The 14,393-nt window shown below is 51.2% G+C and overlaps 1 protein-coding gene across 5 annotated transcripts in view; it reads right to left on the reverse strand.

The window, feature by feature from the left end:
• The window catches only part of LOC135244831 (KH domain-containing RNA-binding protein QKI), a 98,027-nt gene that overhangs the window by 49,488 nt on the left and 34,146 nt on the right, over window positions 1-14,393 (reverse strand). For all 5 annotated transcript variants that reach the window (XR_010327064.1, XM_064317419.1, XM_064317416.1 and 2 more), the window contains exon 3: window positions 5,074-5,190. Coding sequence is in view for 4 of the 5 variants with exons in the window: in XM_064317419.1 (XP_064173489.1) it covers window positions 5,074-5,190 (117 nt within the window). In the remaining variant the exon portion in view is untranslated. The remainder of the gene's footprint in view (window positions 1-5,073; window positions 5,191-14,393) is intronic.

Raw genomic sequence — 14,393 nt, forward strand, 5'->3', positions numbered from 1 at the left:
GGACCAGCTGTCACTTCCGGGCCCTCTGCACGCTGGGAAACCCACTGTGTAAATGCCACTGCCCTAGCAAGGCCCGACGTGCGATTCCAGATGCAATCTCATATTTTGGCTGTACCCATTCCCGAATGCAACACGACTCCCTTTATCAAACAAGCAGATGGGTTTCTCCCAGTGCAGTGCACTCCTCCGGCATTGTGTTCCACCAAAACCGCACTATTAAAAAAAACACTTAGTTTAGTCTGCCTTTGGAACACGATGTAACACGTCGCAGAAATCACTACCACTTTCTATCACTGTCAGACGTCGTTTTAATCACTGTCATTGTGTGTCTGTATAAAAGCGGGCGAAAGGAGCACATCACTGTTCTGTGGTTAACTTGCTGCAAGGGCAAATCTATTTCCTTTAACTGTCTGTTCCTTTATCTGTTAACTTTAACCGCCTTTGTGTTGCTTAAAGATTTTGTGTACGCCCTAAAACAGTGGCTCTCGAACACGGTCCCGGGGGACTCCTGTGTATGGTGGTTTCTGTTACGACAGCAATTCCAATCCAGGAATTTTAACAACCTCTTCATTCTTAGTAATGACGATTTGGTTTCGCGGGATTATTTTTACCCTCTTTAGCCACGTTATGTCAGAAATAGCTAATGGCTATGCGCGAAGAATAAAAGTCTTATATTCGCACTGTGCTCGTTGTGCCATATTGCAAACGATTACGTAAAAAGAGGTTAAAGTAAAAAAAATTAACTGATCAAATTATAGACTGTGGTGAATCAATAGGCTCCTAATTGGTGAAAGTGTGGACATATGGCCACTAAAAACTAACAATTTGGAGTACACAAGAACTCAAAGACAAATCATAAATAATGAGCCAAACTTGCATTCAGTTAATAAGGAAATATTGTGAAAGAAGTTAAACACATGTTCAACAATCTTAATTAAGCATGAATAAATACACGGCATACACAGGGGTCTTGAGAACCAGTGCCCCAAAACACTACAGAGGGCAAGGACACAAACCCACCAGAATAATCTAATAGAAGCCTGTAACAGTGCCCTCCTGTGTGTGTGTGTGCGTGCGTGCGTGCGTCGGCGTGCGTGGGTCTGCGTGCGTGTGCTCTGGCGTGCTCGTCTGTCTGTGCCTGTTCCAAGCTGTGTAACTTGTTAAAGTCTCTCAGCCTGGAAGCCCTTCAGTCAGCATACCCTGCTCACTTGATAAGACGTGTAAGATGGGAATGAGACCAAAATAAGATGTCCTCATCAGCACTGTTTAGGCTTTGAAAACCTATGTGGAGACGGGTAGCTTCACAGTGAAACGTGCTGTGTTAAGCCAACTTTTACCGAGTACGTATGGCCCCTGTTGGACTCGTATGTACTCTGTTAGAGTGGAATTAACACTGGACATTTTACTGCGTGTGTCTCAGTCGAGCTCAGAGTGAAAAACAGACGGGGAAGCAAAAACCAAAAAAAATATCAAAGGGGGCCGGAGCCGAAGGCGTCGGAAACCTCGCCCCCACGGCGACGCGTTCGGAAGATCCCCGGCAACTGTCTCCATGACGCGGCTTCGTCCTAACGAACCCTAACGCGGTTGAGCGTTTGCCGCGGAACTGGAGAGAGGGGGGGGACAGTCCTGCGCCATGCGACCCCCTCCTTGCCCGTGACCCCGGGCCTCCAGTGACCCCGCCCCCCCGCCGGCGACCCCCCCCCCGCCGGCAGGGCGTGTTAGCGGGGACGCAGCGTGCGCCGCGGCGGGCGTGGCCGCTCTCCGATACCCCGCCGCGTCCTCTAGCCAAAGGCAATGTTTGGACACCTGTCATTTATTTTCTCTAGTGTTCCCCTGCGTGCTCCGCATTTCCCAGATAACGGTGCGGGAGGGTGGGCCCCTCCCTCCCTCCCCTCCCTCTGTCCGGGGCCCCTCGAGCGGGAGGGTGGGCCCCTTGAGCGGGAACTCTGGCCCCTCGGACCACACCGCGGCGTTTAGTGGGTCTCCCAAGCCCAGTCCAGTTCTGTGACAGCCGTCACTTTTAGCCTCAGGTTGATACTCACTATACTCACTAAATCTGCAACCTCTGCCTGTCATCTGCGTGTGATCACCAGGCTTCCTGTTGCCTTATCCCACCCGACTGTCTGACTTTTTAATCATTATTTACACGTTTCCCCTTTTTCATTCGTGTGTTTTGAAGACATTTTCATGTGACAAATTTTCATAATAATCCACAATTTCGTAATAAGCTCTCTCATTTGATCTATCTATAGGTCCACCAGTCTGCTCATCTATCCAAGGTCTGTCTGTGGAGAGTGGAGTGTTGTATTGGATGTGAGTTCAGCAGTGGTCTTTGTGAGGGTCGTTGAAGCAGCTGGGCTGCCGGTAGAGTTAATGTACTTGGCGTAACCGTGGTGAACGTTCAGAGGGACAGACAGAAAGTCGTGTGGTGGTAATGCGGGGGCAGTGGGATGGACTCCATCGTCTGTAATGAAAGGTGACTGAGTTTTATAAGACCAGCAAAACCTGCCTGTTTGTATGGAAGGTGTGCTGCTCGCCTGTCCACTGAACCGCATGACAGAGAACCGTGTGTGTGTGTGTGTGTGTGTGTGTGCGTGTGTGTGTGTGTGTGCACAGTACTCTGTTTGTGTGTGTGTGTGTGTGTTGGTTGTGTGTGTGTATGCACAGTACTCTGTGTGTGTGTGTGTGTGTGTGTGTTGCACAGTACTATGTTGTGTGTGTGCGTGTGTGTGTGCACACAGTACTCTGTGTTGTGTGTGTGTGTGTGTGTTGCCGTACATGTGTGTGTGTGCGTGTGTGTGTATGCACAGTACTCTGTGTGTGTGTGTGTGTGTGTGTGTGTGCGCACAGTACTCTGTGTGTGTGTGTGTAGTGTGTGTGTGTGTGCACAGTACTATGTTTGTGTGTGTGTGTGTGTGTGTATGCACAGTACTCTGTTTGTGTGTGTGTGTGTGTGTGTGATGCACAGTACTCTGTTTGTGTGTGTGTGTGTGTGTGTGTTGCACAGTACTTGTGTGTGTGGTGTGTGTGTGTGTGTTGCACAGTACTCTGTGTGTTGTTGTGTGTGTGTGTGCACAGTACTTGTGTGTGTTGTGTGTGTTGTGTGTGTGTGTGCACAGTACTTGTTTGTGTGTTGTGTGTGTGTGTGTATGCACAGTACTTGTTGTGTGTGTGTGTGTGTGTATGCACAGTACTCTGTTTGTGTGTGTGTGTGTGTGTGCTTGGTGTGTGTGTGTGTGTGCACGTATGTGTGTGTGTGTGTGTGTGTGTGTGTGCAGTCTGTGTGTGTGTGTGTGTGTGTGTGTATGCACAGTACTCTGTTTGTGCGCGTGTGTGTGTATGTGTGTGGGCTTGGCACTGCATCAGCTGTCCTACACGTATAATAATGCACAACAAATGCCTGACAAACAGCATCAATCCATCAAAGTCCACTCATTTCACACAGAGGATTTAGCAGTGCGGAGCTGCAGGTAAATCCAGACCGTACGTTTCAAAAACGCCTCTGCGTGCTACTTAAGATAAAAAAAATATTTGATAGGAAGACAGACAGACACAGATTGACAGCAAAAGTATTTGTAAATTGCACTTTTCCTGATTTTCCCTGATTAGAAACAAAAAGCGTCAAGAGAAACGCTTCACCTGAAGCCACTATTTCTGTCAGCGGTAGTAGAGACGAGTTCCGTTCGGCCTGCCGAACAGACCCGCCCCCCTGACGGGGCTGGGTGTAATCCTCCTGTGTGAGGGGGACCCAGCGCCGCCATGCTGCTTGAACGAAGGCTTCTTTACTTTACGCCTTGTTTATTTTCTCGGCCGACTCCCCTGGAGCGACTTGCGTAAGTTACGCTACGCGAAACGATCCGTTTGCACAGCTGGGCGAGGTGCCGGCGCTCGAGGGCAAGAAGACGGCGGCGGCAGCGCCCTGCTCCGGGGGGGGGGGGGCTTTGAACTGGCAACCTCCTGGTTATTATTCCGATTTCCCTAACCGCCGCTCCGGGCGTTTCCGGCGGGAGCGAAGGAGCCTGGGATCGTGCGCGGTCTCCAAGGAGACGGCTCTGCTGTTGCTGCGGCGATGTAGTTTTTTATATTTAAAAAAGAATAATAAAAAAATCAAGCCTTGTGCCTTGCTGGCGGTAATGTGCGGGTGTTAGCTGTGGAGATGATCTCACAGACTGACTCGGGGGCATTTCCCATTGGCCCCCGAAGTCCGCTCCTCTGCGGAGCGCTAACCGTTGTGCTTGTGGTCGCCGGCCTGGCTGTGCTCCGCCAGGCACGTCAAACGAACACAGACACGCGTTTCGGTGATGGACTGACGAGGGCCTTGCGTGATCGTCACGCGTTAGTCCCTCACTGTTTCTTCAGCGTTAAAACAAAAAAGAACCGCCCTGCTTTTCAGTTTCAGTTGCTTTGTCTCTTTTTGTGTGACCATAACCCAGAGAAGCAGATTCACCTCCCGTAATCATTTTGTTTTTGGGCAAATGTTATCCCTGAACATTTTCCCACCGTATGTAGCAATCAAAACTGATCACCCTAACGGCTCCAAAATGGACCCTGTTCTCACGCTTTAAGGACAGCATCGCATTTGGACCCGGGGAAGTGGAGACCCCACACAGAACCCTGTGGGCGACTGACTCTGGTGCTTTACATATTCATTAATATCTCTTCTTTTTACGTGACTGATTCTTTTAATATTATTACGATATTATAGTCTTATCTTATAACATCACTACCTGCCCTCTCTTATTTTCCTTATTCATTTTATTTTATTAAGGCCTATTGCGCCTCTCGCCCAATGCACGCTGGGATAGGCTCCAGTACCCCCCACGACCCTGCGCCAGGATAAGCGGGTACAGGTAATGAGTGGATGGATGGATGGATGGATGGGTAATCCCTGCTGCTTACTTTTATATATCCTGATGAGTATCTTGATTATTGTATCGCATCTCGGCTGTTTCCCGTCCTGTTTTATAATCGCTTTTGTGTGTGAAGCTCTGTGGGGCGGTGGAGCTTGTGTGAAAGGCTCTGCGTGGAGCGTGCCGCAGGTGCGTTATTATCATTCAGAGCCGCGGCTCTTACCTTCTTCTTGTCTCTCATGGATCCCTTCCCTCGAACCATGATTTTGCAGCCCGTCTCCGCCTCCAGCTGCTTCGCCGTCAGGCCCCGCGGTCCCAGGATCCTGCCCACGAAGTTAAACTGCGTGGAGAAACGCGCACGCACACACACACACATACGCATGCATGCACGCACACACACACACACACGCACGCATGCACACATACACGCACGCATGCACACACACAAACGCATGCACGCACGCACACACACGCACACACGCACACACGCACGCATGCACACACACACACACGCACGCACACATACACACACGCGCACGCACACAAACCAACACCATCACACGCACCACACACACACACGCACACATACACACACACACGCCACGCACACACAACACACACACACACACACACACACACACACACACACACACACACGCACACACACACACACACACACACACACGCACACACACACACACACACACACACACGCACACACGCACACACACACACGCACGCACACACACACACACACACACGAGAGAGAGCTTTAGAAATGGAACAGTAAACCCAGGAAAGCATCTTGTTTGACTTGAACCCGACTGTAAGGGTGTGTGGTCCGCCCGTCTAAAAGATCCCCCCGTGTTTGATGTTAAATACGCCTGCAGTTTTTTACTGAGCTGGATTTCATCTAATCTTCGGGTAAATTAGAAACGCAATACTAATTAACACAACAGGCTCAAAAAAAAGTTTTAAAACACAAAAAAAGCTAAGCTGCTCGCATACATGAAGCATACACACTATAAATGTGTAAGAGAAATAAAAATAAATACATTAAAAACCCAGAGACGTCTGTTTGTTTCTTTAGTTATGACTTGAGATGCGCCCGTGTGTTTCACTGGAACTAAACAGGCCGTAACCCAAAACGATGCCGCCCGTCTTTTCTTACGTTTGTTCAAATAACTCGGCTCTGTTACTACAACCTTATCATACACACTCTGGAGAAACAGTCAGAGTCAGAGAGCGGAGGGGGAAACAGAGAGAGAGAGAGAGTGGGAGAGAGAGAGGGAGGGGGAGAGAGAGAGAGAGAGAGAGAGAGAGAGCAGACCGAGCTCCCTGAGACACTGGTGCCTTAAGCAAGACCATCTGTCTGACAGGAAAATGCCTGCTTTGACCCTCCCCCCTCTCCCCCCCCCCCCAGTCTTCTCAGCGTTATCTAAAACCCTCATCGCTTGTTCCCTCTCACAATGCCGTCCAGCCGCGGTAAAAAAAAAAAAAAAAGCGTCCAATACCGGCAGTGCTTCAGACGCGCTCTGAGGGCCAGGAGATAAGGGCCCGACGATCGTTCGCCTATCGACCACCAATCAGAGCCCTCGCCGGCATCGATCGCGGATCGGAGTCCCTGTCTAATTGACGAGTGATAAAGTGTCAGTCGGGGGGGGGGACACGTCCTTGTCAGCGCCTCGGTCGGCACGGCAACCGGGCCGTTGGGATGGATGCTTATTGGGAGCCGGCGGAAATCGGCCGGCGAAGAAATTATCAGGAAAACAAAAACAAAACAAAACAAAAAAACAAAACAACACTTGGCTTACTGTAGCGAAGTAGTTCTACATTACTGTACATCCTTCAATGAATTCTTTTTTTCCTTACCCAGCAGCACCTGTCTGGATGTATGCGCATAATCCTCTCATATTACTTTACTGTTACATTAAGATAATAGCCATATAGTAATGCCAGTAGCAGCTGGTAGTAAAATAAAAAAAAACTGTTCGCTGACAGTAAAAAGGCAGTAAACAGACAGTACAATAGTATCAAGCCAGAAATGAAATAACCAGTCAGTCAGTCTGCAGCCAGCAATAAACATCCGTCTAATAAACAGCCTGCAAAACAATGAATAGCCTGTAACAAAAAAGCAATTGGAAAAATAAATAACTGTTCAACAATATGATAATTAGCCATCACTGCAACTGACAGAATACAATGACAAGTCAGCAATATACTGTATTATAACACCCTGCCTGCAGGGATTTAGTTACAGAACTCTTCTTACTGTCATCAGACCTGTTATCAAGGTGAGATGATTGCAGAAATGCTAGTTTTCATTATTTAAAAAAAAACATTGAGTGTGTGTGTTATTGTGAGTGTTTGCGTGTGTGTGTGTGTGCGCACCAGCATGTGCGTGTTTGTGTGCATGTGTGTGTGTGTGTGTTTCTGTGTGTGAACTGTTCAGACAGCAGTGAGGTGTCGTCCCACAGAATGGGGGAGCTGGGGAGAGGTATACATTAAGGGAATGGGTGTGTGAGGTGACGGTACAGTCAGCGTCTCCCCGCTCGCGTTCTCCCAGTGATTTAAATCCTGCTCTCTCCTGCTTTCTCTTCGTCCGAAACCTCGCGTTCCCCCCAACGACGCCTTTGAGTTAAACTGCCGTTACACCACGGGCCAATCACAGCCGCGTTCCAGAAACCGCGCCACGCGCTTCAGCAATGGCAGCGAAGCCGCACGGGTAGCAGTTCGGACCGTCGGTACTGAGGGGGCTTCAGGTGCTGCGCGGGGATGTGGCTCGGCAGGAAGGAACTCTAGTGGTGCGTGGACGTCTATGGTAAAATCTCAAGCCCGTTCTGCCCGCATGAAACCTTTAGAAGAAAGGGCTGGGCAGATAAATGGAAGACAAACGGAAGGCCTCGCATGCAGCGGATCTGAGCGCTATAAACTGCCCCGCGCGCTCACGTTCGTCTCGATCGCCTCGATCGCCGCTCTTCCATCGCCGAGCGCTCTGATCTGTCCACGGGGAGTGGGGGATGGGGGGGGCACAGGCGCTCTGGCGTCTCTGCGAAAATACGTTTTCTCGAAAAGCGTAAGGGGTGCGTTAAAAACGAAACCACTCGAGTCTCAAACATGTCCCAGACCGATCGTTTGTGTGCGTTTCTGGAGAAAGATCGGGCCCTGTGTGCTGTTTTTTGTTTGTTTACCAGGCGCAGGACTCTCTCTCTCTTATTACACTTTTATCTAATGACAGCAGAAGCTGCTTTAAGTAACACTTCATTTCTAAACCTCTAACTCTCTACACAGTTTGCTGCAGGCTGGGGCTCATCTGGTTTCTTTGTTTTCCTAATTTACTCGCACCTCTTTCAAAAATCCCTGTGATGATGCATTTTTTTCCCGCCCTCTGGTATTGCGTGTTTCACAATGTTTTTAACGATTTCACACTGCGCATTGTTGCTGTCTTGATTTTTTTAACGTGTTATTCAAATGAGCGAAATTGCGAAACGGTTTGATAGTCATAATAATATGATCGTCATTATCTTCGTCCTCATTGTCACCATCTTCATTATACCGCACATTATTTGTTTTATAATGAGCTGTATGTGTATGCATATGAGTGTGTGCGCGCGTGCACATATGCACAGGAGTGTGTGCACATCTGTGTGTATGTGTGTGTTTGTGTTTGCACAGGAGTGTGTGTGTGTCTGTGTGTGTGTGTGTACGGGAGTGTGTGTGTGTGTGCGCGTCTGTCTATGTGCGTGTGTGTGTGTGCGTGTCGTTGGGTGTGTGTGTGTGCATGCACGTATGTCTGTGTGTGTGTAAGCACGGTTGTGTGTGTGCGCGTATATACACAGGAGTTGTGTGTGTGTGTGTGTGTGTGTGTATGCGCGTGTGAGTGTGTGTGTGTGTCTATGCGTGCGTTAGTGCTTGCGCGTACGCATCTGTGCCCCCAGCCTACGCGCCGTTGCGCGGGCCCATTTAAAACGCATTGCGAACAGGCTAGGCTAGCTAACGCTGCAGTTCTGCACTCAGACGCACTCCAGCGCCTCTTATCTGCACCCTGTACAGGAGGCGCACTCCTCCGGCAGGGCAGACGTAAGACAGGCCGCAGCCACGGCTACAGCCCCAGCAAACGTTTCCGTTTAGGGAGAGTTTTAAAAAACATATTTACATCTCTTTCAGACCCTCTTTCAAAAAAAGAGCATCGTGCGTGACTGGCAGCCACGGCCTCGAATGAAATTAAAAGCCGTGCTAGTTCAGAGCAGCAAGCCGCTTACCGTTTTTAACGCAGCTGATTTATTGTACTTTTCTAAAATAGCGTTGATGTTATATTAATGACTTTTTTTCGCCGGAGATTAGTCAGTCCTGGATGGAAACGGGATGTTTTAATTTCTGCGCATGTAGCCCGCAGAGAATTTTGCGGCAGTTTCGTCGTTTGTCACATTAAAGAGTAGCGCCCGGCGCGGTTCAAAGGGGTGCGGTTGACCCCCCCCCCCGCCCCACACACACCCAGCACCGTGCACCCCTCCCATTCCAAACGTTGAATTTGGACGTGAACCCCGGAGGGTGCAGCCGGTCACCGAAAGGACGATCTTTATTTCACAAACGCAGCCGGCTTGTACGCCGCCATCCACGCGCGGCTCGCTCGCGCCAACGCTCGCTGCCCCCCCACACGCACCCCTCCAACACGCTCGCTCCGCCCCAACACGCACCCTGCAACCGCTCGCTCCGCCCCACACCACCCCCCCCCCACACCTCCTCCGCCCCCCCTCAAACACGCTCGCCGCCCCCAACACGCTCGCTCCGCCCCCGCCAACACGCCACCCCCCTGCCAACACACCGACCCCCGTGTCCTGGCCCTCCGCTCGCCTCGTCCGCACGCTGACACATTCAGGACATCTTCACGGTCGGGGCTGGGGGGTGGGGGTGGGAGTGGGGAGTGGGGGGGGGTGTCTGAGATATTCAGTTATCCTCGCCTAACTCGCCCTCCAGCTCCCCCCCCCACCCCCTACGCCCCCACGCCCGCCCCCTCCCCCCACGCCCATCACAATAATAAACCGCCATCTATTATTTTTCTCCCTCCCCTGTGAAATAGATGTCTCCAGCCCCCCCCTTCCCTGCCCCCCCCCCCCGCTCATGTCAGCCGGCGCAGTTTGATGCACTCGGCAGTGCTGAATGCCTGAGAGTATAGCGGAGCGGGGCGTTGAGCGTGTGCTTTAAAGCAGGATGGGGGGGGGGGAATGGGGGGTGTAATGAATTTAAACTCCTTCTCCCCCCTCCTCAGACGCAGCGACCGTTGGGGGGGTGGGGGTGGGGGGGGTGTCTTTGCCGTGACATTATTAGCGGTGGCAGGTTAGCGCGGTACAGACAGCCGTGCGCATTGCGTTTGGGACGGGGGGACGGGGGGGTTGGGGGACGGGGGGACGGGGGGGGGGGGCCCTTGTTCCCCTTAAAGTGTTTAACCTTATGTGTCAGTTTGCTGAGTGATGCGCCGGCAGCTGTTTCTGATTCAGGGTCACTGTGTGCCGTTCTCTTCCTTTTAAAGAGCCCCCCCTCCGCCCCCCCCCCCCCCCCCCGCCACACGGCCGGGCCTGGGAGGGCCACGCGTACCTGCGTATATTTAGCCCTGGTGTCAGTTATTAGTATTGATGTGTGTGTGTGTGTGTGTGTATGCATGCACACCTGTGTGTATTCGTGTGTGTTTGTGTGTGCGTGCGTGTGTGTGTGTATGCACACGTGTGTGTGTATGTGTTTGTGTGTGTGTATGCACACGTGTGTGTATGTGTATTTGTGTGTGTGTGTGTGTGTGAATGTGCATGTTTGTACAGGTACCTTTGTATGACGGTCTCATATTGTGCACACGGTGATATTTCACTTCCTGTATCACGGTCAGGTTTAGCAGGTTTCCCTGCTCTGCACACCCACTTCACTTTAAACAAAACCCCAGCGCAGGTCTGACCGTCAGCAGCAGCCAGAGTATCTCTCCGAGTTCCTGTTTCAGCGCACACCTCAATCGAACCCCGCGCTCTGGCCTTGAACACAGGCACAGCTCCGTTAGTGTTTCCCGCTTCTCACTTCTCCCGGAACTAATGGGAGCACTTTATTTTGTTTTATTTTATTAATTTTTTTTTTTTAGAAAAGCAAAGCTTTTCATCTGTTGCCGCGGATGTTACCCTTTTTTTCCGAGCGTTCTGCGACTCTCGCTGGGGAAAAAGGCTAAAAAGGGAATCCAGCCGAAGACCTGCCCTTTCGCGATGAAATGCTCACTTCCCCGTGCGAAGGCTCGCTACCACTGCCTGACGCTCTGTGCTTGCCAGCTAAGCGTGGAGAGGCCAGGTCTTTCCCTATGGCGAGTGGCACGCTACTTAAGTTTAATTGGAGCCCCCGCCCCACCTCCCCCCCGTCCCCGAAAAAACGGAATCCAAAGGCGTATTTCAGACGAGCAGGGTTCTCAAGAGCCCACAGAAAGCTAATGAAGGGTGCGGAGGAAAAAATCATTTGGGTGTAATGGAATTCCTAATTTCTGGTTAAAAAGCATTCACCCTGTTTACTCAGTCTGAGCAATAGATCTCAAGCATATTTTCTATCAACCCCATGGTGTAAAAAAAAAAAAAACAGAGGAAAATGTGATTAGGGCCATTTAGGAGCCTAAGTGGAGTGGACTCCATCGCGGCTCCGATGATCTTATTACCCAGATAGACGAGCGGCGGCCGGTAACGGGCAAATTAATTATTTCATGGATTTTCATATCGCGCGGCTCCTAATTCCTTTCTCAGGAAGTCTTTTGTTTTCATTATTATGGAAGACAAGGGTTGGGAGGGAAGAACAAAGGGCAGATCTCTCTCTCTCTCTCTTTTGCTCTCTCTCTCTCTCTTTCTTCCTCTCTCTCCCTCTCTTTCTTCCTCTCCCTCCCTCTCTCTCCCTCTCTCTCCCTCTCTCTCTCACTCTCTCACACGCTCTCCCTCTGTCTCCCTCTCTCACTCACTCCCTCTCTTTCTCCTCTCTCTCTAACACGCTCTCTCTCTCTCCTCTCCCTCTCTCTCACACACTCTCCTCTCTCCCTCTCTCCCTCTCTCTCTCTCTCTCTCTCTCTCTCTCTCTCTCTCACACACACACACACACACCCAGTGAATATTCATCTTCCCACGTCCGCCGTAATTATGAATCTTTTTTCTTTCGCCGGGATATAAATAGCTTTAAAACTCCATTACAGGCAAAGTCAAGAGCTCCGCGCCTTTCCCCAGTCGCAAGCCGGATAGACGTACCAAAAAAAAAACGTTAATAAAAATAGGAAAGTAAGGAAATATTTAAATAAAACCTTGAACAGCCGAAAAGACAAAAAGGAATTCGCCGTACGCGAGCCGGTCTCTGGAGGAGGAGACTGGAGGGCTCTGTCGCGGGCCTGTCATGTTTGCTTTATACCCCGAATGAAACTCTGGAGTTAAAATGCCCTTATTTTTGTCTCCTTTCTCGACCGTGCACCTGTCACGTCAGGTGCCTTTCGTCAAACGCTGTTTCGCATCAGCGTGGCGCGTTCGCGAAGCTCTTGGATGAATTAAGAGCGGCTTTCGCTCGCTCAAGTCTTATCGGTCATTATTTCAATAATGCTCGGCGTATCACCGCGGCACATGACGGATTCACGTTTATTTTACGCGATCGCGCTTTATTTCATTTTTTATATGACGCATTTACGCGCGGTTCTAAAACGGGCGTCCTGGCCCGTTAGCGAAAAAGTTTATCGTGGCACGGCGACGGAATTAGGTGACTAATCGCGACGACCGCGCGGCGATAAAAAAATATGGACGATGTTCTTAGCTCTATTATTGTCCTAATTACGTATAATTAACCTTCATTAGCAAACCGCTGAACCACAGCCTCCCTCTTTATTGCCACATTATTCTCCTCTGGTTCTGTTTGTGTTTGTTATGAAATAGTAATGAGGGGACCTAATTTATACAGCATACCTGCGTTAATTAGACTCGTCCGGCTCCTCCCTCCCTCCCCCCCTCGCTCCCTCCCTCGCCCCCTCCCCGTGTCTGTGGCCTGATGGGTAAGGGACCTGTCCCGGGCCAAGGTCGCCGCGCTTCCCGAGCCCCTTCGTCGCGCCCGCGACCCGAAAGCGAATTCATCAGGGCCAGCTGCTCTTCTGTCTTCCGCCGCCGACTCGCCCCGGTTAATATACAGTAGTTTGGGTTTCATTACCAGTTCCCTTCCCCTGATGTTGATTTATGGCGCCTGGTTTTTCTCTCCGTCGTTCAATTAAAACAGTGTCACAACTCTTGGAGGGGAACCGTTTTTTTTATTTTTGTGTGAAAAGCCGTCAAATGAGAGAGAGGAGAGAGAGAGAGAGAGCGCGAGAGAGAGAGAGAGAGAGAGAGAGAGAGAGAGAGAGACGCGAGAGAGAGAGAGAGAGAGACGGGGACCATTCTTATGTTTCACAGTGAGGTCAGGGCAAGTAGATCAAGCCAGTTTGAAGCACTGTTACCTGATAAACAAATCCACAAAACCTGACTCCCCGCGTTCGTTCTCGCTCACACACACAACACACGCACGCACACACACTCACACAACACACGCACGCACACACACTCACACACTCACTCACACACACACACTCACGCGCACACACACACACTCACGCGCACACACACACACACACTCTCACACTCACACTCTCACTCACACACACACACACACTAACACACTCTCAGACACACACACACCCTGCCTCCTCGCCCCCCCCCCAGAAGGTTGCTGAAGGAAGGACAAGGCCAGGCGGGAACTGAAAGAGAGTCGATGCGCTCCCCACACGACTGTAATGATTAATAATCACCGGTAGCTGCTCATCTCCACACCGGACGCTTTTGACCCAGCAAAGGGCACACATTTAAATGACGAATGACAGCACTTTCATTCAACCTGTGTCACAGCCAGCATCTCCCCCCCCTTCCCCCGAAACCCCACACCTTCCCCTCATACCGAAATAGAGAGCACAATATGATTCCGTGTTACAATAGAGACTGATAGTGTTTATAATCAGGTCGGTCCTGACGCCCCCCCCCCACACACACGCCGTACGGCGCACTGGCGGGGGGTTGGGGGGGTGTGGGGGTGGGGGGGGTGGGGAGCGAATGAAAAGAGGCGCTCGGTGTGCGGTGGCGGTATTGTTCCGAGGCCGGCCCCCTTTTTATTCCCCCGGCCCGCGAACATGTCGGGCAAATTGGATCGGGTGCGCTGCCAGGCCGGCGCCGGTGCGCCCCGTTGACAGAACAAATTAATTTCGGCGGAGGCGCCGCCGCCGCCGCCGCTGCGTCCCACCCCACCCCACGCGTACGCGCGTGCGCACGCTCACGCTCGCGAGAAAAAAAAAACAGCTGAGGCGGAATCACCGGGGAGCCACCGGCCTCACAAAACAACCGCATTCCATTCCTCACCACCCCCCCCCACACCCCCTGAATAAACCGTCATCACCCCACCCCAACACCGGATTCCTGTAGAAATCATCGCCGGAGGAATGGAGCCGTTTGTCTGGGCCGGGTTCTGCAGCGGCTCGACGTA

The sequence above is a fragment of the Anguilla rostrata genome, chromosome 18 (assembly GCF_018555375.3).
Source record: "Anguilla rostrata isolate EN2019 chromosome 18, ASM1855537v3, whole genome shotgun sequence".
Taxonomy (NCBI): domain Eukaryota; kingdom Metazoa; phylum Chordata; class Actinopteri; order Anguilliformes; family Anguillidae; genus Anguilla; species Anguilla rostrata.